This window comes from Tamandua tetradactyla, chromosome 1 (genome assembly GCF_023851605.1).
Source record: "Tamandua tetradactyla isolate mTamTet1 chromosome 1, mTamTet1.pri, whole genome shotgun sequence".
In the NCBI taxonomy this organism is placed as follows: Eukaryota; Metazoa; Chordata; class Mammalia; order Pilosa; family Myrmecophagidae; genus Tamandua; species Tamandua tetradactyla.
The window spans coordinates 217,914,518-217,941,991 of record NC_135327.1 but is presented as its reverse complement, the minus strand read 5'-3'; the positions used below and the strand labels follow the sequence as shown (position 1 = coordinate 217,941,991).

Here is a 27,474-nt window from a genome sequence, read left to right as displayed (position 1 = left end):
CCCCTATTTCTAATTGCATTGGGACCATTCAGCATGAATATCCCATTGTCATCTTCAATGTACCATGTCCAAACTCAAATACTCTTTTTCCTCTTGACACTGAAATGCTTACTGAACCATATATTTGAATAAGTGGTATCACCAATTTTTAGTACCTACCAGTTATCTATCCTGCCCTATTTTATATTTTACTCTTTTTATCCCTATGAATCTTGTCATGCTTTCTTTAAAAAAATATGTATTGGAACTACCTCATGGTCTGCATTTCTTGTGGCATCACCCCGACTCCAGCTCTCATGGCCAGAGTGCTGAAATGGTTTCCCAGCTGGCCTTCGAGGCCCTATGTTTGAATCCATTCTCCACATAACTGCCATATGATTTTTCACCAAACATTGTCTTCACCATGTCATTCTCAGTTTGCTAAAGCTACCAGAATGCAACACACCAGAGATGGAATGGCTTTTAATAGGGGGGTTTATTTAGTTAAAAATTTATAGTTCTTCAGAGGAAAGGCAGCTATAGCTTTCGTCTGATGTTCTCAGCTATATGGGAAGGCACTGGGTGGTGTCTGCTGGCTTTCTCTCTTGGCTTCTGGGTTCCAACAGCCTTCCCCAAGGCAATTCCTTTCTGCATCTCCAAATTTCTGGGCTGAGCTGCTTAGTGCTGAGATGAGGTATGCTGAGCTTCTGAGCTCTCTTCTGACCTCTCTCTTTTAAGCCTCCAGCTAATTAAATTAAACCTCACTCATTGGGGAAAGCACTCACCTTAGCTGGCTACAAAAATGTGATAGCCATAGATGAATTTCACATGCTGATGATTTAAGTCCACAGAAACAGAACAATGGGGCATCATCACCTGGCCAAGTTGATACCTGAACCTTAGTATCATACCTCCCATGGTCCCATTTTATGAATGATGCTGAAGGCTTTCAAGATCCTTATTTTAGTTTTTCCCTGTCTAGCTAATTTTATTCCCTATTGCTGAGAGTATATTGCAGTAAATCTATTTTCTTCTTATAGATCTGATTCCCATCATTGCCTTTGCTCAAAATGGTCCTGCTATGTCCTCTCTCCTTCATTTGACAAGGCCCAAACTCGGCTCAAACTCTAAGACTCAGCTTAAGACTTGTCATGAAGTTCTCTCAAAATCTTTTTAGCCTTATTCTGAACCCCTCTTTCTCAAAAATATGATGGCATTGACAGTCAGTAACACAGAGTTTAGCATTAAACTGTCCTTGAGATGTTTAGGTGTGTTAGTCTTGCATCCACAGCTAGATTATATATTCCTTTACAAGGAACAATATTGGACATCTTTTTATGTCTTCTGCAGCTGCCAACAGAATGCTAAGCACATGGAGACTGCCAATCATTGATTGGTGGCTTCATATCCAAATGTCCAATGTGTCAATTATTCTCTTTTCAAAACTGTGCATGAAAAATGTTCTCTCAATCAAGAACATGCATGGGAGTGATAACTTACTATTCTTTGAAACAACTCAAGTTGTGTCTTATTTAATCAAAGCTGAGCCTAAAAATATAATCCTCTGCAGTGTGAGGCATGCATCTAATGCAATTAAAATACATTTGTGTTACCAGTTGAACTTCACAAAATAATTACTTAAATACTTTTCGCATGAGTTGTACAGTTTGGATCATGCCATTTCTCTACTCAAACCCTGAGAGTCTGCTTGCTCAGGAACTCCGCATGTACCTTTCAACCACCCATGGAAGGCCTTTCCCATCATGTCCTTCCAAGGCCTCTCCTCTGTCTTTCTACACATACCTCTTAGTACGACCGAGACAAGATGACTCCTCACCTCTGAACTTTCTCTCATTCTGTCCCCCGCTAGGAATTCCCAGTTACCCTGCCCTTTCCACTATCTGAGCCTCTTAAAGTTTTAATTTGTTTTCAAATGCTAAATCATTTATTCAGTTTTTCCTCATCTCCAACTGGACATGGGTTTCCTTTTCTCTTCCTCTTTGCAGCATTTTATCTGTTTCTTGTATGTTGATGTCTGTATTTATTTCCTTGGGCTGCTAGTTATTAACCTCTCCAGGTTTGAAGTCCTTCAAGGACATGCACCAAGTCATATTTTTCCATTTCTTATGACTCCTTATGCCCTGTTTTATACATAGTACTTGCTCAACAAATATTTGTTAAATGAATCAACTTATTAATACAATAAAAGGCAGCTGTAATTTTCTCAAGTGCCCTTTCCTGTAATTCAGCCACAGTGTTAGCTCCAGGCTGGGATCTGGAAGTAAAGAATGAACTCACTGGGAATTAAAAAAAAGATCTACGAAAACGATTTTACCAAGTGACTATGAAACTATAGTGTTAAAAATAGAAGTCACATTTTTGGCCACTGTGGTCACACCTGCCTGATTCAAAACCAGCTTTTATAAAGGCAATGCTTGGCTGGTAATGGGGAGCAGATGTTGTCATTTGGAGGAAAACATAATTAACTTGAATATTGTAAGGCAAGCAGAACCTTCACCAGATTAATGTCCTTTCTCTAGTAGCGAGCTGGCTGGGGCAGCAGTTTACAGAGCCACACAGCTAGAGATAACCAGCCCCCCTTGGTCACCCTACCTGGGGTGCAGGCTAGAACGTTACTCCTGAATGTCTGCCTCATCCAAAGTCACAATGAAGAGGCACCGTGATCTGCCTCTTGACTCACCATGATTATGAGAAAATGTGTATTAAGAATTCAGTGTTTGAATGAAATGCTAGGATCTCGCTCTGATGGTCCATGGTGGGCTAGCTCAGATGCGGTTTGGCTACAATTCAAACCCTTCGGAAATAATGTTTCCATATTTAGTAAAAAAACAAACAAACCAAAACAAAAAATAGGATGCCCAGTGTGCTGGTTTGAAGCTACTGTGTACCCCTGGGAAGGCATTGTTTTTTGTGTGTGTGTTTGTTTTTCACATGGGCAGGCACCGGGAATCGAACCTGGGTCTGAGGCATGGCCGGCGAGAATTCTGTGTACAGAGACTGAAAGCAGGCTTTATCATTTTGGCACAAATTCCACCGTTGCACTGCCCAGCCGTGTTCTTTTAATACATCCCTGTGGGTGCTGACCTATTGTGGGTAGGACCTTTTGATTAGGTGGTTTCAATTGCGATGTGACCCAGCCCACTGAAGGTGGGTCTTAATCCTTTCCTTGAATCCTTTATGAGAAGATAAAAGACAGAAAAGCTGGGAGAGCTCACAGAGGAAGAAATACCAGAGCCATCTCAGCTCAGAGAAGAAGGACCAGCAGACGCCAGGCATGTGCCTTCCCATGTGATTTCAGAGAAGGTGTCTTCCTCTTGAAGCCTTAATTTGGACATTTTCATGGACTTAGAACTATAAATTAGTAAACTAATAAATCCCCATTGTAAAAACCAACCCATTTCTGATATCTTGCATTCCAGCAGTTTAGCAAACGGAAACACCCAGCTACATTTGAATTTCAGAAAAATAATGAATAAATTTTTCGTGTAAGTATGTCCCAGATATTGCATGAGACATTCTTACACTAAAATACTATTCATTGTTTAATTGAATCAAATTTAACTGGGCATCTTGTATTTTATCTGGCAATCTTATTTGGAAAGCTCAAAACCTATTCTAGATGTGAGGGGATATTAATGTGGTTATTTTCAGTAATATTCATTTACAGTGAAATCTCTGTACTCAGCTTCAATGGGAAAACAGAGATATACTGGTAATCAAATACCCAGTTAGCCAATTTTCAAAGAAAGAATTTGATGGGAGAACCTGAATGAGCATAATTGAATCTTCCCTTGATGACTCAGAAAGCACCTCTGGATGTTGTGGTGCCTAAGATTATATTGCAAACTTTGATTAACATCAGGGCATGCACAGAGCGGTGTGTGCAGAAGTCAACAGACTTCTGGCTAAAAAACACCAGATAAGAGGATTCATCGTGTGATCTCATACATCAAGCAGTACCTCTCTTAATGTTTTCATAAAGTTCCATCTGTGCCAAAATGATGAAGCTTGCTTCCAAAAATCCTCCATCAATCACCTATAAAGTAGAATGGTTTGTACCAATCTTGCTTTCTTTATATCTATGCTGACAGACCACTGTATACTCTGGATTTTCCAGCATCTCTATCTTTCTAAAAGACAATTTCTGGTCTCAAAACTCAGGTTAAAAACATGGGTCTCTGGATACCTTGAAAGTCGACTGATGTGCTCACACAGTAAACTTTTAATTATATATATATTATATTTAATTATAGATATATATATTTAAGTCAAGTAGACTGAATTAGGACTTCCTTACTCAGTGTTAATTAAGAAGGTGTGATTTTGTGGTCCAGCCACCTGGGTGTCAGAAGGCATAAATAAAACTGAAATCATTCATTCATTCAAAAAACAACCACTAAGTATTTACGATGTTCCAGGCCTATAGGACACAATAGAAAATATGGCAAACAAGACCTTTGCTCTCAAGACCTCTGATCTCCCCATCCAGCTGAGACACCACAGTCCCATGCTTCTTTCATTAATCTCAACTCTGGGGCAGGGGGATGGGGGAGAACGTGGCCTTGAGAAGAAGAAAGTTATTAGTTTCTGGTAATCAAGAAGAAAACTCTGATGTTATTGTCTTATTAGAGGCTCTGCTTGCTGAGATTGAGTCTAGGTTCAATTTCTTGAGTTCTGTGTACTGCCTTAATTTATTAAGTACCATTTACTGAGTACTTATTCTAAGCCAGGTGCTTTACAAAATGTCTTTCATGTAATTCTGAGTACAGCTTCATCCATGTTAATTCTATCGTTAAAGAAATGGAGACCACAGGAGGTAAATGATACGGCCATGATTATATATTTGCTAAGTGGACAATCCAGAGCCAAACCCAGGTATGTCTGTGTAATTTCTGTCCATATGACCATCACTAAACATACTAGCCTCTCCAGAAACCTTCCTAGACCAATTATTTGGAGATTACTGATATTTTACTACAGAGAAAGTATCTAAAATATATTAGAGGTCATGATTAAGAGATTAATACTATGGGCTTAAAAGCAGTGCAATAATCTTATCTGAAAAAAAATGAGCTACTTAGAACAATTATAAAATAGCATACTAATGAAAGTATTAGAGGATGCTGCTTTAGACATCTATGTTTAAATAACTGGATCATTTCATTATCATTTTTTTAATCCAATAAATCATTTCCCATCTTTACACCACTAGAATTAACTCTCAGAGAAATCTCTGTGAAAATAAAAAAGGGCAATTTGGGCTTTAAAAGGTATTTTATTTAACCAAAAGGATGTACCATAAATCTTTTTATTTTTTCTGTTACGCTGACATGAGATAAGGTTGGAGGAATGGGCCAGAAATTTCTACCCTGACCTCAAGTGGCCTTGTTTCTACAAATTTATGAGTAGACTCTCAAATTTGTTATGCTCTGAAAGTGACCTAGAACTTTTTCTCATTTAACTCCTGTTGGAAAATAAAGCCAAGGGCATACCTAGTTTTTCAATGCCCTTTCTTCCTCCAACCCCCTCTCCACCCAATTCCTGCCTTAGGCTTTAAGCTTTCTGAGTTTTAGATCCTAAAACAGTAAAAAAAAATCTCCAGAAGGAAATAAGTAAAATTTTGGTTTGAAATTAGATGTCAAGATGCCATATATTATCTTCTAAAATGAACTCTACTACAAATAAATGTGGTTTTATTTTTTTTCTCAGTTAGCTCTATCCCAAATTGCTTGTAATTTCATGGAAAAATGCCCAGGCGATTTGTTTTTTCCTTATTTAGTCTGTTAAATCTGTCAAAAGTCAGCATTTCCCTTTTCTAAAAATAATAGTATCACGAGAGGATAAAAATAAAAATAATAGTGCCGGTATTCACAGAATGAGAAATTAAATGCCCTAAGTATATATATATACTAAAATGGTAATATTACAAGATATTTCACAAACTTATAAAAGTTGTTCACTTTTAATTACATGTTGGTAATTCAGCCTCCTGACTCTGCTTTTGAATTTTTTAGCTGAGTATGAAGTTTACATTGTATTGCTTTTTGTTATGAAAGCTTTGTAATGTATTTATTTACATGGAAAGGAATCCTAATATGACTGCTGTTTACTTTAAAATACAAAGTAGTCTTACAGGAATATCAGTGGGCAAGGAATAACAACACCACTAGCTAAAGAAATACAGTGAGAATAATAAGTAGTTTTATTTCCTGTTTCGTCCCGACCGCCCTGCTTGTTTATAGTCACTGAATCTCTCTCAGGAACTTGAGGTTTTCATATCTCAAGTAGGGAGAAATGCCAGTTCCGTGTCCCAAATTTAAAAGAGACTTTAAAAGTCTTATCAAAAAGCAACAAAGTAGAAATATTTATGAACTGACTTCTAATTTCAGGATATTCATTCAACCAAAGATAGGTACTTATTGAGTCAAAACCTACGAGAAAGTTGGTGGGGTGATTAGTGAGTAAAAGGAGAAATTCTCATGAGTTAATTCCTCCTTACATGTAGATGATGAGACCATTTCTGGACACCAGACTTAAAACTTTAAAGCATGTGGAAAACATTTTATGAAATAAGTATTTATTGTAAATCTATGAACTACCAGTCAGTGTTCTGTGCACCAAGGAAATGGAAATAAAAGGCATGGTTTTTGACTTCATGGAACTTAAAAGCTAGGGGAAAAGATGCCATTTAACAAATAGCTATTACATCCCAGACTGTACTAAATGCTTTACCTATGTCATCTCATCCATTATCAAAACAGCCCTGTATGGTGTATAGGATTTTGACTGTTTTCCATATGATAAGAAAGGTTTTGAAAGACAAGTATATTCACCAAAGAAACAAGGTACTCAGTGGTACATGTAGCATTTCAACCCAGATTCCTCTAACTCCAAAACATATGTTCTTAAAATCACTTAAAAATGACTATGTTTACACAAAATTACACTACTGATACCTAAGAGCTTACGTATATCAAAACTGGGCAATCTTGAAGCTGGAACTTACCTGTTATCTTGCAGCCATATACTTCAAATCTCAAAGATATGCCAGTTTCCCAAGTCACAGGTTTGATTCGGACAAATCGAGTTATCAGTGGTTTGGGGAAAACTCTACGCACAACATCTGTGGGGTTGGTATTTCCCTGAAATATCTATATAGAAAAAGAAAGGATTCTTTAAGTGACAGACTTTTTGGATTTTAAAAAATTCCACTTGTTTTCTCAAGTGCTTGTAAAAATTATTTACAATTTCAGCATTGTCTACCAAGCATAGGCAATTGGAAAGAATCGTGTCTAATATAGAATGTTTCCCCAATCTTCTATTAAATTTTCTGAGAAACTAGAGCAATTGGAATCCTGAAAGCAATATAACAATGAGAATATTTGTTAAAGAATACATGCTATTATCTATAAAGTGGGAAATTATTAACTTTACCATAATGACCAATAAAATACTGTAGACATTCCATGGGAATGCTTGCTATTTTACTTTTCTCCAAAGGAATGCTGTAGAGTTTGACTTTTGAAATTCTAGTTTATATTTTCAGCTTCTTCCTCCCTTTTGACTCCATTTCTTGATGGAAGAGTTTATCCCTGACATTATTAACGAGTCTAAATTTGTTGGTTATGGGTAAAATTACATTTTGTGGTTGTGATACTTTAGTTTCATTTGTCAACTTGGCCTGGTTATTATGGCATTCAGTTGTTTGGTCAAGCAGGCACTGGCCTGATTGTTACTGTCAGGCTATTGCTTAGATGGATTAAGTTAGTAGTCAGTTGGGTGCATCTACAACTAACAAAGGAGATTGCCTTCGGCAGTGAGAGGAATCTCCTCATCTAAGCTGTCAGAAGCCTTAAAGGGAGAACTGATGATTTCACTGTCAGAAAGAAGAATTTCTATCTCTACTTCAGCCAGCCAGCTTCTCCTGGGGAATTCATCATCTCCACTGAGTTCCCAACTCGTGGCCTGCCCTACAGAACTCGGACTTGCCAATCCACATGGTCCCGTGAGCCAACTCCTTTAAAAAAAAATCTCTCTCTCTCTCTATATATCCGGTTGCCTCTGTTTCTCTGGAAATCTCTACATTTGAAGTCTAACTTGTTGGATATTAGTATAGCCACTCCTGCTATTTTCTGGTTGTTATTTGCATGAAATATCTTTTCCCAACCTTTCACTTTCAACCTATGTTTATCTTTGGGTCTAAGATGTGTTTCCTGTAGACAGCATATAGAAGGATCCTGTTTTTTAATCCATTCTGCCAATCTATGTCTTTTGATTGGGGAATTCAGTCCATTAACATTTAGTGTTATTACTGTTTGGATAATATTTTCCTCTGCCATTTTGCCTTTTGTATTATATATATCATATCTGACTTTCCTTCTTTCTACACTCTTCTCCATACCTCTCTCTTCTGTCTTCTCGGTTCTGACTCTAGTGCTCCCTTTAGTATTTCTTGCAGAGCTGGTCTCTTGGTCACAAATTCTCTCAGTGACTTTTTGTCTGAGAATGTTTTAATTTCTCCCTCATTTTTGAAGGACAATTTTGCTGGATATAGGAGTCTTGGTTGGCAGTTTTTCTCTTTTAGTAATTTAAATATATCATCCCACTGTCTTCTAGCCTCCATGGTTTCTGCTGAGAAATCTACACATAGTCTTATTGGGTTTCCCTTGTATGTGATGGATTGTTTTTCTCTTGCTGCTTTCAAGATCCTCTCTTTCTCTTTGACCTCTGACATTCTAACTAGTAAGTGTCTTGGAGAACGCCTATTTGGGTCTAATCTCTTTGGGGTACGCTGCACTTCTTGGATCTGTAATTTTAGGTCTTTCATAAGAGTTGGGAAATTTTCAGTGAAAATTTCTTCCATTAGTTTTTCTCCTCCTTTTCCCTTCTCTTCTCCTTCTGGGACACCCACAACACGTATATTTGTGCGGTTCATATTGTCCTTGAGTTCCCTGATACCCTGTTCAAATTTTTCCATTCTTTTCCCGATAGTTTCTGTTTGTTTTTGGAATTCAGATGTTCCATCCTCCAAATCACTAATTCTATCTTCTGTCTCTTTGAATCTATCATTGTAGGTATCCATTGTTTTTTCTATCTTTTCTACTTTATCCTTCACTTCCATAAGTTCTGTGATTTGTTTTTTCAGTTTTTCTATTTCTTCTTTATGTTCAGCCCATGTCTTCTTCATGTCCTCCCTCAATTTATCAATTTCGTTTTTGAAGAGGTTTTCCATTTCTGTTCGTATATTTAGCATTAGTTGTCTCAGCTCCTGTATCTCATTTGAACTATTGGTTTGTTCCTTTGACTGGGCCATATTTTCAATTATTTGAGCGTGATCCGTTATCTTCTGTTGGCGTCTGCGCATTTAGACAGATTTCCCTGGGTATTGGATCCAAAAGTTTGGAAGATTTTCCTGTGAAATCTCTGGGTTCTGTTTTTCTTATCCTGCCCAGTAGGTGGCGCTCGTGGCACACGTTTGTCTGCGGGTCCCACCCGCAGGTGTTTAAGGTGCTGTGGGACCTTAAACTTTGGAAAACTCTCGCCGTCCGGGGGGGTTCGCTAGCCGAAGCGGCTTGAGCCGGCCCGGGGTCCGAACGCAGGGAGGGTTGCTGGTCGCCGCAGCCCGGGAAAGAGCCCGTCCAAATTTCCTAGTTGGCCCTGGGTGACAAGTGTGGCGGGAGGGCGCCAGCGGCAGCGGCCCGCCCGAGAGAGTGCACGTTCCCCGGGAGTCACGGGTTTGGAAGGGGCCTCCCCCACCCGTCACCGTTCTCCACGGCCTGGGGGTTTCCGATCCAATTCTCTCAGTTGGTCCGGGGGGCCGTGCATGGTGTGGGCGCCAGCCACCTTGGTTTCAGGGGACCGCCTCTCCAATTCTCCCAGCCGGCCCGGGAAGGGGGAAGGGAGTAACTCCGGCCGCTTGCCGCCCCACCCGGTGAGGCCCGCGCGCCTCGGCGATCTCACCCGAGCTGCTTCTCTCAGCCAGCCAGCTGTTCCAGGATGGGGTACGCTGTCTTTTTTATCTCTGTTGTGGCTTTGGGCGCTTTCTGTATCGTTTCTACTCCCCTAGTAGCTGTCCTGGAGAAGAAACTAAGATCCGCGCGTCTTACTAAGCCGCCATCTTCCAGGAAGTCTCTGGAAATCTCTAATACAGTGGTTAAGATCAAAATTCAGTTATCAGTTATTTTCATCTGAAAATCAACTTTCCAGGGCTTCTAGTTTTAAAATGAATCATTTTATTATAAGAAAGGTGATGGGTGCCAGACAGGAGTCAGTCTCCCAGCAAGTGCCTATTGGGCCACAGGGTGCAGGGCAGGGTCTTCAAGGAATGGAGACTACTTGCTGCGTTGGGACACTCCAGCATTAGACCGGCCTCTGGAGGAACTGAAAGCCTCCACTCTGCCCCACTCCTGGGTTTTGACCTCAGTCCTGGACCAGAAATTCCCCTTTCTCAGTGCCGGGCCTCGAGGACGCAGGACGATGTGTGTCTGCACAGCCGTCAGGCTCATCCGCTCCGGTTGGGTAAGCAGAGCTTTCCAGGGGCCACCAGAAAAGGGGAGCTTCCCCCCACCTTCCCAGGCCAATATATGGAGGAGGAGTAGCGTATCCCCAGGGTTGCTCGTCCCTTTTGGGAGAGAGGGTTTGCGAAAGTGGGGCTGGTGCTCTCACTCCGTCGAGGTTAAGTGGGCTGCGTAGCTGAGCGCGGTCAAATGCATTGCAAAGTCAGTTGTTGGCCTGTTTCTTCTCCAGAGACAATTTAAGGATCATAATTTATGCCGGCGTGTGGCGGTCTGGAGGTTTCTATCCTGCTTTCAACATCCCTCTCTGGGAAACCACCCGTGTGGGAGCATTTCCGGGTTGATAAATAATAGAGGGTGGTCGCCACCAGGAGGCTGTCCCCTCCCAAGGTCGCCATGTCGGCCCCAGCGAGAGCGGGGAGCGCTGCCCACACAGGCTCAGGCCGGGCACGTTTGTTCACACTGAGGGAATGTCACAGTGGCTGAAAACCACGTAAATGCATAAATTCAGTTCAACACAAAGAGGGCTGCTGCAGTTGCTGGTTGTCCCCGCCGGCTCCCGCTCTGGCGTGGACAACTCTCCCTGAGGAAGGATGGAGAGCCACAGACTGCAGGGGCTGGAAGTTTCCGAGGACAGAGACAGGCAGGGTGGGCAGCGGGGACGAGACCCCAGCTGGACCCCGGGCCCTCACCTCTGCTGAAACTCCGCCTCCCCCCCCAACTCCCCCAACCCCCAGTTCTTCCCTGTATTGCTATGTTCCCTGTCGGATACCCCGGAGCCTGCGTGTGCTCGCTCGCGCCCCCTCCAGGGCCCTGCAGGCAATGCCATGCACCGCCGCGGAGGGCATCTTGCCCAAGGAGCTCTTAATTTTTAAAGGAATGGCCTGAGAGGTGAGAATCTGTCCTCTCCTCTCTCTCTCTCTCTGGTTGCTTTTGTTGCTGGTGTGTTCTCATCTTAACATTCTGTTGTTTGTTTGTTGAAAGTAAAGCAGGTTTCCAAAAATCTCCCTCACAACAAGAATGAGTCATGAAACTTGGGGTCAACATTCACTTGGTTTAATCTCCACGAACCAAGGGAAACTTGGTTCCATCTTGAACCTTCCGGGCTAGACAGTGGCCTTGTACTTGCCCACCCAGAGAGCCTTCTTCTCACCAGCAGCTGTGCACCTGTCTCCTTCCTTCTCGCTGGCCCTAAATGAAAGTGGTGATTTGCAGCTAATCAAAGGGAATTAATAGTCCTTCTTTCCCTTCACACCCAGGAAGCTTTTTTCAGTTCCGGAGCCAGAAGGAGAAAAGCAAGGCCACGAGTGCTCAAAAGAGAGACAAGGACACACTTATTGGCCTCTTCTCAAACCCATGATTTCAAGGTACCTGGACTTTCACTGCTGTTGTTATCTGTTCCCTGGGTTTCACTCTGCCTCCAGTGGCAAGCGATTAATTTTGGGGAAATAGTGAGTTCCCAGAAATACTTTGATTAGTTAATCAAAGCAAGTATATATAACTTCAAATAAACAGGCAGGCCGAGAAAAACATTTTAGTTCCAAATGATTCAGGGCAGCGAGCTCCAGGGACGTGGCATGTCAGTGTCGCCTTCTGGGTTGAAAGCGGTAAGGAGGTAGCATGTTGCTCCTGTGATCTCGCGGAGCAGGAAGAAGTACTTCTTATTTTCCTAGTTCTCACAAGAAACACCCAAACATGTTTGTGAACTAGTTGGTAAGCCATACAGGATAGATAAAAAAGAGGTTTCTGAAACTAGTCCATTACAGAGAGAAAGAAAGAATGAATCTGTGAAAGACAATGAAGAAACACAGCAAAGAAAATCGAATTCCTAACCCTAAGGTTCTGAAAGGACAGCAAGGATGATATCCTGTGTATAGTCTGTATCCCTGTGGGGTATTTAAAGCAATTCCTGATCCTGACACTTAATTTGGCTGGTATTGACTTTTCTTGGAAGGATTTATATATTTTCCATTTTGCTTCTGGATCTGGGAACATGAGACAGATTGTTCAGATTTAAACCTCTAATTGCACTTTTCATTTTAGATCACTTCAGAAAGAAACCAAGCTGGCCAGAAAGACCCATACAAACAAGTACAAATCGATGGTCCGTTTAAAAGACTGAATCGGTTGAGGGGGTGGCAGCCAAACTTACAACAGGCTTGTTTCCTTCTTTGATGGTGATCCAGTCTTCCCCATTGGAACTAATGTCTATGCGGTAAGCCTTGACGTAATATTTCTTCTTGGTTTCCTTTGAAATGGCTCCCTGCGTCCCGACGGCTGTGACAAAGCGCAGAAGGCCCAAGTCTACCTGCAAGACAATTACGAGTGGGTTTTACAAAGTGTGGCCACACATCCATCCATCCCCCACCCTCAACTGAAGCATCTTCTCCTGTGGGCTCCACATGTAGTTTGCATCCACCTGGGATCAAAGGCCCTAACTTCATCAAGTGTCAACAGCCCTTACTTCTCCATTCAAGGCACTAACATGCTAAGACAGCAGATGCTCTAAACTGGTCTCTGTTGTTGGGGGGACAGCCAAGAAGGGACCTTACACATCGCTGCCAGCAAAGGTTCCTGATACCTGGTGTAAACACAGAAACTGGGTTCATTGTCACCTTATTTTATTTTCTAAGAGATTACAAATACTTTCCAAATAGGAGATGAATAGTTTACCCCATTTTACAAATGAAAGAATCAAGACAAGCAGATAAACTCACATGTGGAAATTTGGAGAGGCTTGGTCTAGAATTCAAGTCTAACATGATCTCAGTTTTCATCACAATTCAACATCCTACCTCCTTGCAAGTAAAACGCAGGCTGGAACAATACTGAATTTAAAGGCAATGAGTGTTGTGGGTTGGGTAATGGGGCCAGAGATTGATAATCTAGAATTGAGTGGAGAGGAGGAAAGCAAGGTAAAGGTTGTAATGCATCTACAAATTTCGTCCCTCTCCATATCGTCCTGGGGCCTTTCTCCTTGTGGTTCAGCTGGAGAGGGAGGTGAAATCCAGAGAATCATCCTGCAAAGGACCAAAACCTCCAATGCCACGACTGCTAGGGTTTGCAAACTTGTATTTGTATGTTTCCCACAGAGAAGTTCCTCAATGTGGCTCATGACCCTGAGGAGTGGGCCACATTAGAGAATTGTACTTTGAGGGCATCAAAGTGGTGACCAGAGAGTGACCAAATCTTCAAAGGTCCATGATTTCATCCCAGAGACATGCAGGAGCTTGAATCATCCTATGGCCCTTAGTGGGAGGACACAGAGCTAAGCATCTAGTCTTGGCTCAGGAGCTAGCTTCCTGCTGAGCCTTGGATAAGTCACTTCATCTTTAGGCTCCCAGTTCCTCATTTGTCAAATGAAAAAGTTGCACTAGATTACCTGCAATGTCCATTCCAGCTATGACTGCCTATAATTCCTTTTTTCATATGCCTTACAGATGTTTTCAGTAAAGTAAAATATTTTTCCCTTTCTTTTATTTCTATCATTAATAGCTATGAATCTTAGACTAAAACTCATTACTAGTTTCTACATATTAGGACTCTTTTCAATTTCCTTTTAATAATAGATTTGATTATTCCTAGAAAATGTTTTCCCTCTATCTATAAAGCCGGGATTATATAGAAACTCTGAAGAAACGAAACACAAATGTATGGTAAATACTTTTTAAAGGACACAGTGTAATTAAACATTATGTGTCAACATTGATAGGCTATTGCGTCAGTACATTTATCATTAAGAGGCAACAGAATGTGCCATTTTCCCTAAAAACAGCAAGAGAAACCGAGAGCAAACCACAACAAAAAATAAAAACACATACATGGAAAACAAACTAACAAAACAACGAAAGCAAACCACACAACTTCTGAATCCTGCTTTCTCGTTATTGCAACATGACAGCCCAATTTTCAGCAAACAGTATTTCAATTAACCCTCCAATACCTATAGGCCATTAGCACCTGGAGAATTTCCATTTTTATGTACAGCCTGCCTCTGAAGAATGACTGTTGTCTTTCAGGAACTGCTTTTTTCCCTGAAGGCCCTTGGTGCCCTTAAATCAACAAGTTGCCAATTTTCTGTACAACTGAATCAAGAATCACATCCAGGAAAAACTAGCTACTTCACTATCCCTGGCACATAAAACCTATTTGGTGTTATGCAATTCAACAATAGGAGACTTCATCTTGAAAAGATTGGGGGTCCATTCAATGTAAAACAATCTTTATTTCATTTCCCTGATTCTATGCTTTCACCAGATTTAACAGAACAAGAAATAAGGCTTTAATAGAAATTAATATTTTAGGATAATTATGGCAGATACTTTACATTTTAATCTAGCCAACAGCAGATATTTAACCAACAAGTAGCTACACTTGTTTAACTGACATTTATATTTTTTCGAGTCTACCATGACGCTTTTTGTAAATGTTTTAAATCTTCCCATCAGATTTAGCAAGTAAAAATATACGATGTCCAATTTCAGTTCAACGACTATTGTTTTTTATTAATCCATCCCATATAATATTTGGGATGTACTTGTACTGAAAACTGATTCGTTGTTTACTTGAAACTCAGATTTAATTGGGTGTTCTGTATGTTATCTGGCAACCCGAAACCTAACTCTATTTCAAACAAATAATCAGGTGATTTTAAGTTGCTGCGAAATCCTTTGATTTTATAATGCTGGAATCTGAAAGTCAATAGGAACTCTGGAAATGGCTGCACTGAACAATTTCAACTTCTCAGAACACTTAGTACTTCCCTGATTGTCTACTGAATCGTGCCCAATGCCATATCCACTTTCTGGCTGAAGGGTTCTTAAAATCTTGAAGTCTAAGGAAGCATGAAGCAGAGCTATTTAAATAAACTCCTCTTGTGAAACTTACAAATGGCTCTTCAGCTGGGAAATGATTAAATTCCCAAGACTACATAGTCAGTTAAGACTGATTTGAAATAACTCTAGAATTTCATTCTCTGGCTATCCTCTTCCTAATTTTTTAAAAATTTTGTTTTTATAGAGTAAGATTTAGTCGTAGGTCAAAAAGAAGTTAAGTGGATGGTCAACTAGAAGAGTCCTAGTCTCTTGAAACAGTTGACTTTAAAAGGAGCAATTGACCAAAATTAACTAGTACCCAACACAGGAAATGTCCAAAGTCCCAGAAATAAAAGTCCGAAAGCATCCGCATGAATCACTCGTAAAAAAAAAAAAGATGTTTTCTTTTCTCCACAGCAATGAAATGCATTAGCAACCTCCCCCAGTATTTGCATGAAGTTTCCTGCTGTGCTTTTAAACTCTGCAGATTCTCTTATTTTCCACATTGGGATACTTGAACTTTCATTTCGTTTTTCTTCCTAATATTATTGCCACTGGGTTTAGTAAGGATAAGTGACAGCTTCACAAAATGGTTAGGGATGGGACTGAACCCTTACAATTAGAATCAGATGATACCCAGAGCTCTAACAAGAGGCAGGCTCCACAGCACTAGGGGAACGCTTGCTGGCCACATCCTGAAGTTATTGTCATAAGTTTTCTCCCTAAGTGCCTATTGGTGAGTTCTCTTACAGTGCCCCTAATGTATCGGAGAGAGTTTGGGATGAGAGAGAGAGAACCTGCCCACTCCTGAGCGCCACAGCTGGCTCTGCTGGTGCCTGCGTTGGGAAGAACCAGCAGGATTTCATGCCTGGTTGTTCTACTTTCACCCCTGGGGTGGCTGTCCCTGCTAATCATGACATCCACCTTTCTAGTCTCACCTCCTGCCTCTAGTACCCTACAACTGCAACTTCTAGCCACATCAAAATTTGTGTAACTCCAAACACATGATACATTTTTATATGTCTGCACTACCTTGGCAGGTAAAGTTTTTGATTCTGAAATAAACATTTCCTCTTTTTGGACTAGAATAGACTTTTTGCCCTCTTTCTGGCCTGGTAGGCAGTTAGTTCTAATGCATAGTTCATGTCTGTCACTGAATTCATCATCGTGTGTTTTTGCTATACCTCCTAGACTTTTATAATTTCTTCTTTTCTATATAGAAAAGTAATAGCTGCTTACTGACTATGTATAGCATAGAGAAAAGTTTAGGGAAGAGAATAAAATATCCATACGGCCACTATTGGAAAATAACCACCAAAAATAGCTTTCCAGAACTTTTTTCTATGCAAGGATTTGTGAATATCTGTGTACATTTTGTTATTATCTAAAGTATTATTAAAATGTCCGATAGTCTGCTTTTCATTTAATTCTATGGACATATTCAATGCCAAAAATGCATTTCTGCATCAACAGTTTTAATAGCTTCATGCCTTCTATTGTGGAGTTGTACCATAATTTACTTATTCAGCCTGCTGCCTATGAACATTTAGGTATTGCTGTTATTTCACACAACTACATTGGCATTCACTTAGTGGACACCTAACTGAACACCTCTTATCTGCTAAGTGGGTAGAGTAGACAGAGGAATAAGAGTATGGGAAACACAAACAAATAATTGCAACATGGGCAGTAAACACAAAGTATGATGCAGCAGAGAGGAATAAAAAGTTTATCAGACTTTGATACTGAAGATACATATTGAAGGTTAGCTAGTAGGAGCTTGCAAATGGGCACAAAGAGAAAGAGTGTTTTCAACAAACGAGGAACAGGAAGTATGGAAGCAAGTAGGAAGAAATGAATGAATGAATGAATGAATGAAATAATGGACAGTAAACAATATATTCTGCTTCCCTCGCCACTTTAAATATTGTTTGTCAAGAAATTCTCTAAAGAGAATTGGGCTCTGATCATTTTGAAGTAAAAATAAGCGGTTGTTATGAAAACTGGTTGAAATCAGCCATTGACCATCCTCTTGGCGGCTTTGCTTTTTGAATCATGAGGAGCTCTCAGCAACCTCACATTCTAGCAGGCAAGGTCGATGACCCAAGGCAAGCAGCTGGAAAGACAAAGATAAAACTCCAGAGCAGTTTCCCATAATGCTACCCTCTATGTTTTGGAGGATTCGTAGTCTTAAATAATACCGTACTCTTTCTTTCCATAAAAATCCATACACACAATGACCATAATTAACTAACCTGCTTTCCCTAAATCCAATCGCTCCTCTGCAATCATCATTTTCTTATCTTGAGGGAATATCATTATTTCACAGCTGCTCTATTTCTAATTAGAAAATGGCTGTGATTTCGCATTTGAATCGGGTGTACTTGAGTTCTACATTAAGGGTGAGGGGTGTGGAGCCGGGAGGCCGTGCAGACAGGCTGAACATCAAATGCCTTCACGAAAATTATTGGGCGTTTCACTCTGTGTGTGACAAACATAAACATAGGGTATTTATCTGCTGGTGTGTAGACTATTTGATAGAACTTCGTCAAACTCCTCTTGAGTTCAAGCGGCCACTCTCTGCATTCGTTTCTCTTAGCCCCATCCGCACAAATGACCCAACACGAAACTCTGGTTCCAATATAAATACAAAATGCTACCACTGGTGGTGGAATGCTTCCCACATCTTACTTCCACTGCGCTCCACGCCAATAGCTGTTGGCAAAGAGAAGACATTGTTGCCAGACGGCAGCTAAAGAAGACGAAATCTCAAGCCTTTTTCATTTAGGGTGGGGAAGGGCACCCTAGTAGAAGAAAACAGCTATCTTCACTCACTTCTGGGAGTGGGGTTGTCACAGCAGTTCCTTGCAGGGAGGACACCCCTGGGCACGTCTGACCAGCTACCTGTAAGACACCTCCGGAAACAACCCAAGTGCACTTTATGACTATGGCATTGTCTTAATAATGACAGGAAACACATTCCCCAGATAAAGAGAGGCAATGAAAGGCACACATTTTACTGGGAAACACTTGAGGACAAAGCAGCACGTTTTGGCGTGGGGTTGTAAATCATGTGGCAAATCTTTGCAAACTACTGGTTAAATACCAGCGTGCAGCCTTCCAGCCATGAAATGAATATCATTGCTTCCTATAATAATACATAACCAGCTATTGGGGAGGTCATAATGTGGAAAGCCTCATTTCTGAAATGAAAATCTGTCTTGCTCAATAAAACACTGCCCACTGGGCTAGCATTGGCAAGGGAGCATTTACCAGCTTTTAACACTCCCAAGGCAGGTCAACACAACAGCCTGAAAAAATAAAGGACAAAGAACTGAGCGAGGTCTGATTAAAAACAGGAAATTTTTTTTTTAGTGGTGGTGGTGTGTGGGTGGGTTGTCGGGTTTTTATTTTTTTTTTTTCTTTTCTTAGAGCATCTCTTATACTCAAAAAGAAGTTTCATTCCTCATTTTACTCTACAGGCTAAAGAAAATGTTGTTAAGCAGTTGTTTGGTTTTCTCAGATGAAACATGTATTTTCTGTTAGACCCTGAGCAGGGGCCCATCATTGCCATTCCAGGAGCTGTGAGCTTAAGCACAGCACCTAGCCAAGATCCTTAACTTTGCTCACCTGGATTATAGATGCTTTACAATCAATTGCATAATTCTCTATCTCTTTTGGTAGGTTGTCATTATTGCCATATCACACAGCTAAAAACACTGACGGCTGAAATTACTACCATTAATGGAAAAATCTATGGAGCAACTCCTATGTGCCAGGCTTTTTATTAGGGGCTACATTTCCACGCATCATCTCCTTCAATTCTCACAATAATCATACTTAGAAAGTTATTGTGTATGAGGAATCTGAGGACTAAGACATACATGTACTGGCCTGGAGTCTCATGACACACTGATGGTTGAGCTAGGACTTACTCCAGAGCTGCTGAATTCAAAATGAATCACAACACCCTTACTGATTCCCAATTTATATGTAAAAAACCATAACTATTAGAATTTCTTAGCAAATAGCAATGAAACCTGATAGCCAGTCTTTTGGGAAAGTAAATATTCTAGTAATGATAGAAGACAAAATTCACTTAAGATTACTTTGATGGTCAGTTTAAAATTTATACTGGCTCCTGAACAGCAAAATTTTGCAAATGATTTAACTATGCTTTCGAAGAACATGACCATGGTTGTGGATCATTTTAGCAAAAGATAATGCAAAAACATTTTAAAATTCTGACAAAGAATAAAAATGTCAAATACAAGAAAAGTACAATAGTGGGAGAACCTGAGCAATTTCCTTTTCTAGTCTTAATTGTCTGAATTAATCCTTCTTTCCCCCACAGTTAAAATGGAAGGAAGGCCTTTTCCTGGGTGGAAACAAGCTGCTGGTTGCAACAAAACCTTTGCTGATAGTAAAACAATCCCAAGTGGATGAACAGACGAATTTTCCTATCAAAAGCCTTGGACCAGCCAGTTAGAATAACATTAGATAAGGATGTAAAAGCACAGATGCAGGGGAAAAGCTCACTGTACTTGTAGCACAAAGAACAACAAGGAAAGAAGGAAAAAAAAATGAAGTCCCCAAACAAGGGCTGATTTTTTGTCTTTTGGGGCAGAAAAAAGGAGATAACACTGCTGTGGGCCACACCTCATCTGGATTCCTGGCACATTCTCCTACTCTCATGTTAATTATTTTTGCATAAATCAGAAGCAACTAATTAAAAAAGAAATATTTAATTCTGACATGTTCTTTGAACTGGAGTTCCATCTGGTTCTATTTGAATAGTAAAATCTGCTGTAGTTGTTAAAATTGGCAAGCAGCATTGGCAGAAAGAAACAAAAGGGACTCGGTGTAGCAGGTTAATACACTAGCATTTCAACCAGAGACATTTCCAGAATCCAGTTACCCAAATCGCTCCAATATGGAAACCATAAAGATCAAATGGAAGAAGAAAGCTGTTTCTGGGGTGGAAACGATACCACTGGTCTACATTAGAAGGGTTTGAGAGTAGTTAGAGCATGGGATTGCGACAACCCATCAGAAAATGCTCAACTTATTTATGAAACATATTTAAGATAAATCTGGGAAGAGAGTCTTCAAGTACTTAGCAAAGGCTAAGTGTTTTTTTTTACCTTCCATATTTTCTAGAACAGACACAACTGTATTCCGAAAGATCGGACAAATATTCCATTGTAATTCCTCTCTTACCGGATATACCTGTAAAATCTGGCCACCAAGATATAATGTATTCTGATAACAAAACAGGAGAAAATGAAATAGTACTGGGGTTTCCTTAGACCCTGGGATACAAATAATCAGCATTCTAAAGCAATTTGAAATCCCCACGTAGAGTTAAAAGAGGAAGGCAGATTAAATCCCCATGCTTTAGAAAAGACCGCTTTACATTTTTAAAAGATGTACATTGATCTGTGAAAACCTTTTTTCTTTTAAAATGAAATCTTTTGCTCCAATGCCATGTTAACTAGCAGATGGTACCTCAGAACTCTTTAATAGGTCGGTCAAGAAGATGACATTTAAATGGCCCTTTTGCCCACTAAGATTGTCAGGAGCTCTCACTGGGCAGTAAAAGATTCGGGAACTTAATATTTTAGATGAACATTTAAAAAAAATGCTTTTTGTAATTTACATTTAATTTAAAATTCGAGCCTAATCCTTTCCTCTGGAAAGAGGACAAGTACTTAGGACAGAACAAACATAATTCCTGGAAATTTGGTTTAGGCTCTATCTATCCTCAAAACTCTATAGTAACAATGGTCTAACTGGAATTTTTTATGAGGAAAAAAAAATCATGCTTCATTTAAGAAAAAACTGAATCCAACCTCAAATCCATATAAATGTGATATAAATCTCCTAGTCAAATGCCTTTCACGAGGGTCTGAGCCTGTCCTCAGATGGATTTACTCAATAAAATCTCAGCAAGCACTTACTGCATGTACTGGGCTGGTGCAGTGCTCTCCTGCCCGTACTCTTGCTTCCATCCTGAGTAATCTTTTGCATGCAGTATGCACTAAAACTAGCTAAGAGTTTACCTAGTAGAAGATGAGGGGTGAGGAGCGCATGAGGTAAGCATGAGCAAGCTTCTAGGTTGAGCATTACTGACCTAGTTAGAGCTACAGGGATGCAGCTCAAGAGACTCTGTAAGACAAGTGGATTGTGTAGACACACCTTTGGCTCCTGTTCTTTGTCGCTGGCAGAACAAAGAGGGTGTGATATACTGAACAATGGATCATGGATGGTCTGGGTTACAACCGCTTTCAAGTTTAATAGCAGAATTGATCATCTCTTTAATAGCAGAATTGATTATTTCAGTAGGGCGGTATTATGCAAATTAAGTATTGACTGTAGTTATGATTAAAGAACATTTTGGGGGCAACCACTATTGCCCCCAATTTATATACCACGTGTCCTTCAATTCTCCTAAATAATCACAAGAGGAAGGCTCTGCAGATGGGGAAGCTGGGACACAGAGCAATCAGGACTCCTGTTCAGAGTCTAACCACTAGTAAGCAATGAGCCTGGGCTCGTGGTCATGCCCCTTCCATCCCGAAGCCCTGCCTCGGTGTTTACACATCATAGATGAGCAAACCGCAAGTGTGAGACTAAAGTAAACAGAAGGATGCCCAAAGTCCTGATGAAAACATTGATCTCTGGAAATTCAACTCACACCTATCACAGACCGGGATCTGTAAGTGAGTAGACCTACACAGAAACGATGGTATTATAAGGCTGAGAGGAAAAAGTGCCATCCTGGAGAGAGATAAGATCCTATGGGATTCAAGAAGAAGAAAAGATAGCTTGTGCAAGGGGACCTAGAAGGTTTTATGGAAAAGAGGTCATCTGAACCATTCAAAGTGGACCTCCTAGTATGAGATAAGGGTTTGGCTGGGGGAAAGGGATGGGATTGATGGAATAAACACAGAAGAAATGGGAAAAATTATCTACCCGATTGCCTCTGTTTCAAAATACTTAATGGATGAAATTTTCTCTTCCATCTAAAATCTCTTGGCAAAATTCTTTTAGAGAAAAAGGAGAAGGGTCCAGCCCACTGACCATCATCCTTTGTGTCAGCCTTCACGTAATTCAGGAGTCTAGGCCAGAAAGCCATTTGGCTGTGACAGAGAGACAATGAAATCTTATTTGTAATTAAACTTTCAGCTCATGATCTTGCACCGTACTGCTGAGGTAATTCAGCTAAAATGTTTGCTTTCAATGCCTCTGGGAATCCAGGCATTCTTAGGAATGAGCCTGAAGTCTCAGTCTGCATGAGTCAGAGGAGACATCTCTTCTGGGACCAACAGTGCGTGCTGTGAGGAGACCACAGCTTGCTCCTCAGACGTGTAAAGGAGAGGGCCATGAGGTCAGAACCTGAGCTTCAAATGACTGGTATTTTTGTTTCTAATATCCATCACACTGTGGAGGGAAGGTGGCCACTGGCAATTATTCATTCGGAACACAGATAAGAAGTAGTGCTTGGGCATAAGCCAGGGAAGGCTGGAAACTCCGGCCCTCTAGTCAGTGAGGCAGAAAGCCATGTAAACCATACATCCCAGTGCCCGTGGGTAGGCTGTGTTAAAATTACTCAATGAATTCTGGCCCTGCAGGAAGAAAATGTGGGTGCTGCAGGGCGGCAAGGGGTGGCAAGAATACAGGGCCCAGACTTGTCTCTGTAGGTTTGCCAATGAAGAATCATCTGGACAATGCTGAGTGAGTTAATCAACCATTCCGAGCCTTAGTCCCCTCCTCCCTCTCACTTTTGAGGTCATCCTGAGGGCCACAACCATGCAGATGTGCACACATTCCCAGAAGGAGGGGACGCTGACATTTTCTTCATCAGCCCATTGAGTATTCAGGGCGTCTGTGTGCACAAATGTGCACAGCTTTACCTTCAGTGCCCAGATTCTAACGTTTTTGCGGCTTCTTTACCTTTAAATTCACCTGATCTTAAATAACAAGCAGCGACTCAATGAATACTCATAAAATTGAAGTGAAAGTTGTGCAAGTCAGACATTGCTGGTAGGATCTGAAACCCCTTTCTTCCAACTGAAAGCCAAATGCCCATCCCTGAACTCAAGTAGAAAAGAGCTACCTTGAGCTCTTAAGCAAGGAATGTGATAAATTTTATCTTGAGATTTGAAACTGCAAATATTGTACTAAGTCCTAAAATTTCCAGTCCTTTGAAAAGTCCACTACTTAAATCTAAAGTGTGCTGAATAATGAGTGTCATTGGCCAGGTCCGTGCTCTGTGAAGAAGTATTACTTTGTATTTATTTTTCAAATAGCCACTCATTAGCCCAGTAGATCTTCTTCCTCCCAGAAGTTGCCCCCCAAAGACAGCAGGGATTACTTATCTCTTTGCACTCTGCTTATCACAGTCTCAAGTGCCTCACTTGAATCTCCTCTAAATCTTTCTTTTAGAGCTAAGTTCTTGGCAAGCATGACGTCTACAGGACAGTTATGAGTTAGATGTTTAGGCATCTGGTATCCTAGACTTTTCCTGTATCCTTTCTATATTTTTGAAAAAAGTAACAAAATAAAAATTTCTCTGCATCCCTGTAGGTTCCCATAGTTTCAGTTAATTAACATATGATCATTAAACGATGTTGGGATTCTAGATTTGTGTAAGTAGAAAATGGAGACGGATTTCAGGTCTTCCGCGATCTTTCTGTGTGTTTGTCTCATGTTATCTGAGAAGCAGCCTGACAAGAAGAAACATCGAAGGTGATGAAACAAAACCTTCCTTGTTACCAGTTATGGACAGATATACATCTTTCCAGTTTGTTGGCAGCTTAAGATGCTTTACAAACCTAAAAGACCAAGAACATGTAAACAGAATGCACAGGTAAGGAACATCACTGTTTTAAAAGCTGTTATTCTATGCTACCTACAAAATTTTGTCTGCACTGTTGGGGAGATTCCTAAATGACTCAAGATAAACATACAACTATACTCAAACAACATCTGTCTATTCCAGCACAAACAAAATGATTTATTTATTATCAGTTTTGCAGTAAGTCACCCCTTTAATTTTTTTTCCCCTGCCTCCTAAAAGCTTGGTTTCAAAAATAAATACAGGGATGAGTTTCTGGAAACTAAAGACTTACAGATGGGAATGAGAGCCTAAAACAATCGTTTGGCCTATAAATTTTGACAGTATCCATTTAAACTGATTTTCCATGTACTTCTCAGTGCTGGAGGCGGACCTCTCGCATTGCTGAGAGTTTCATATGCTGATGAAGAATCAGGACGTGCAGGTGTCCAAGAAAACGCCTGTACTTGGCTTTAAAAAATTCTGCAAGGAGCTGATGGGATTACCAAGATTAAAGCCTGCCACCCGCCTAAAGTTATAACAAATGCTACCCTGGAGACAAGAAAGAAGAAGAAGAACAGACTACCTAGGTACAGCTGTTTGTCAGAAATTGTGTGTAAACAGTATGTCTCCGAAGAGATGCTCGTCATTCCAGTAAACAGATGAAATGAACTTTGCGATTTAATATTCGGCCAACTGCATTTGCCCTGTTGGAAGCGCTACATACCATTTGGCCAGGAAGTATAAACTGACTCATTTTTGAAGATCACTCCTAAGGGGTGGGGAAGCCTTGGAAGTACACATTTTCAAGAATTCTTCTATAAGAAAATCATCTGTGATGAGAAGTCACAACTGATGTCTGTTATGGGTTGAATCGTGTCCCCCACAAAGACACGATTTAAGTTCTAACCTCTGGTCCTGTGGATGTGAACCCATGGGCAGATAGGATCTTTGAAGATGCTTTTAGGTAAGTAAGTTGAGGCCAAACTGAATCAGGGTGGGCCCTAATCCAGTCTGACTGGAGCCCTTATAAGTAGAGGAAATTTGGACACAGTTAGGAGGAGGAGGAAGCAGTAGGAAGCAGCCTGGGAGAGAGACGGCCATGTGACGGAGGCAGAGGTTGAGTTACAGATTGACTGCAAGCCACCAGCAGGATGGTACAGACTTCAGAGAAAGCATGGTCCCGCTGACACCTTGATTTTGGACTTCTAGGCTCCAAAATGGTCACACCATAAATTTCTATTGTTTAAGCCAACTAGTCTGTGGTACTTTGGTACAGCAGCTCTGGCAAAATGAGCAATGTTCTATTGTTGAGATACAGGCCAGTCTGGATACACCATAGGTGGGGGTGCAAAGAAAACCAAGGAAGGGAAAAATGCCTACATGATGGTCTTGTTCCTACATGAATAAATGAACAGGCATGACATCAATCTGTGCTCTGGAGACACGCTACTTTGCCACGCCAATGCAGTCAGTGGACAGAACTGCAAATTCTTTTCCTGTTCTGAAAAAGGAGTCTATCTATTCTAATTTCATGCATTTCAGCCTGGCTCAGACAACGGAAAATGCATCTGCACGACGACTTTCAAACCACAGGAGAACAAGCACAGATGTCGCTGCACTGAACACATCACGTTATTCCTCCCTTAGCACTGCCTTAAGTCCTTAACATAATGGAAGCTCTAACATTCATTTATCCACTGGAACCATTCTTAACACATGATTGGACACATCTATTTCAACCACACACTTAGAGGTGACGAGAGGTGAAGAGTTTTCTTGGTGAACATTGCCACGTTGGTGTGTGTACGTGTGTGGGGGCAGGCGAGGAAATCCTGGAACAGAAAAATAGGGCAAAGGAAGCTGTTTAGAAATGTGGTAACAGGCCTTCCTTTCATGCAGGCTTGTAGGTTTTTGAGGCAGCAAGAATCCTATAATGTTGTCACTAACTTTTAGATTCAAAGTAAGGGATAAAAACACATTACTTTGCGTGGTTTAATAAAGCTGTCAGTACTAAAAAGAAATGAAATGAACTGGCTCTTAATCTGTTTGAATTACTTTTGATAAAGAGACTTTAATTGAGATTCATTTTATATGAGACACATGAACATTCTATATCTAGACATTTTAAAGAAAGATAAGTAGATAAACTGATGTTCATATAAACCCTTCTGAAAACAAAAGGTCGTTTGATGAAGGGAAATGGATTATCGTATTATAGAAGTGGATAAGCAGAGCTGGATTTCAGCATCTACAGGTTGAACCCCCAAACTACCTATTCCCACTTCATTTTCTTTGTTGTCAAACCAAGAAATGTCCTTATGAAGACATAAAGAACGTCCAGCAGAAGGTTGAGTCAGATGCATTACATATTTGGCTTTCTAAATGAGATCCATTAATTACTAGTAAAGATTGAATTAGAGGAAACCACATTAAACCCACAAGTGTGTAGACTTATTTCTCTTTACATGGTAAATGATTCTCAAATAGATGAATTCTTGTCATCTTGGTATTGGAGCTTTCTGAAGAAATGAAAGCATCCTTCTAAATGATTGCAATATTCAGAAACATAAGTTAAAGATAAAGAATTTCATTAACAGTATTTCATTAACTAGGCCAGTAAAGTTCTGCATAGGATTTCTTCATCTTTTTTTTAAGATTGGGAACTATAAAAAAAATTTCTCTTTTCCCCTTAAGTTCTGGGATGCCTCCAAAAATGTCAGAAATATTTTCTCCCTTATTTCACATTTCATATGATTTTCTAAATTCTTTTCATTGTCAGGAGTATTTCCCACTGGAAATTTTATATTTCATTTTCAAATCCTCAAACTTAGCGCTCTGTCAGATTTCTTGCACCTGTGGCCATGAGTTAGCCTGTCCAGGGTTAAGGTCTCAGACATTCTCTCTCTTAAGGAAGGGAAGAAAATTGGATATTTGGCAGGACTTGGAGGTGTCAACAGTGTGTAACAGTGGGAAAGCCTGTGCCTTACAGACATTTCCTTCAAAGACAAGAGACATGAAAGATGAATTGTGTAGGGTTCATCTCATCTCTTGTCATCCAGTGCATTTCCCTACAAGCTAACAGAAAAGAACCAAGTAAAACAGGTCCCACTAGGGAAATTTCTATGTGAAATTTTCAGATACTCCTCATGGTGAGGCCAACCTAAACAATTACTTGATCTAGGAAAACATATCTTCTTAATGAAAAAAAAAAAATTTCCATGTGCTGCCTCACATGATGAGTAATAGTTTTGAAAATGAATTCCAGTCATGCTCATATATTTATATTTTCATCTTAGACAAGCCC

The 27,474-nt window shown here is 40.4% G+C and overlaps 1 protein-coding gene across 3 annotated transcripts in view; it reads right to left on the bottom strand.

Annotated features, from left to right (window-relative positions):
• NRP1 (neuropilin 1) overlaps positions 1–27,474 on the bottom strand; it is a 154,409-nt gene that overhangs the window by 48,651 nt on the left and 78,284 nt on the right. For all 3 annotated transcript variants that reach the window (XM_077152119.1, XM_077152117.1, XM_077152118.1), the window contains exons 7-8: positions 12,667–12,822; positions 7,007–7,151 (exon numbers count right to left, since the gene is read on the bottom strand). In XM_077152119.1, the coding sequence (XP_077008234.1) occupies positions 7,007–7,151; positions 12,667–12,822 (301 nt within the window). The remainder of the gene's footprint in view (positions 1–7,006; positions 7,152–12,666; positions 12,823–27,474) is intronic.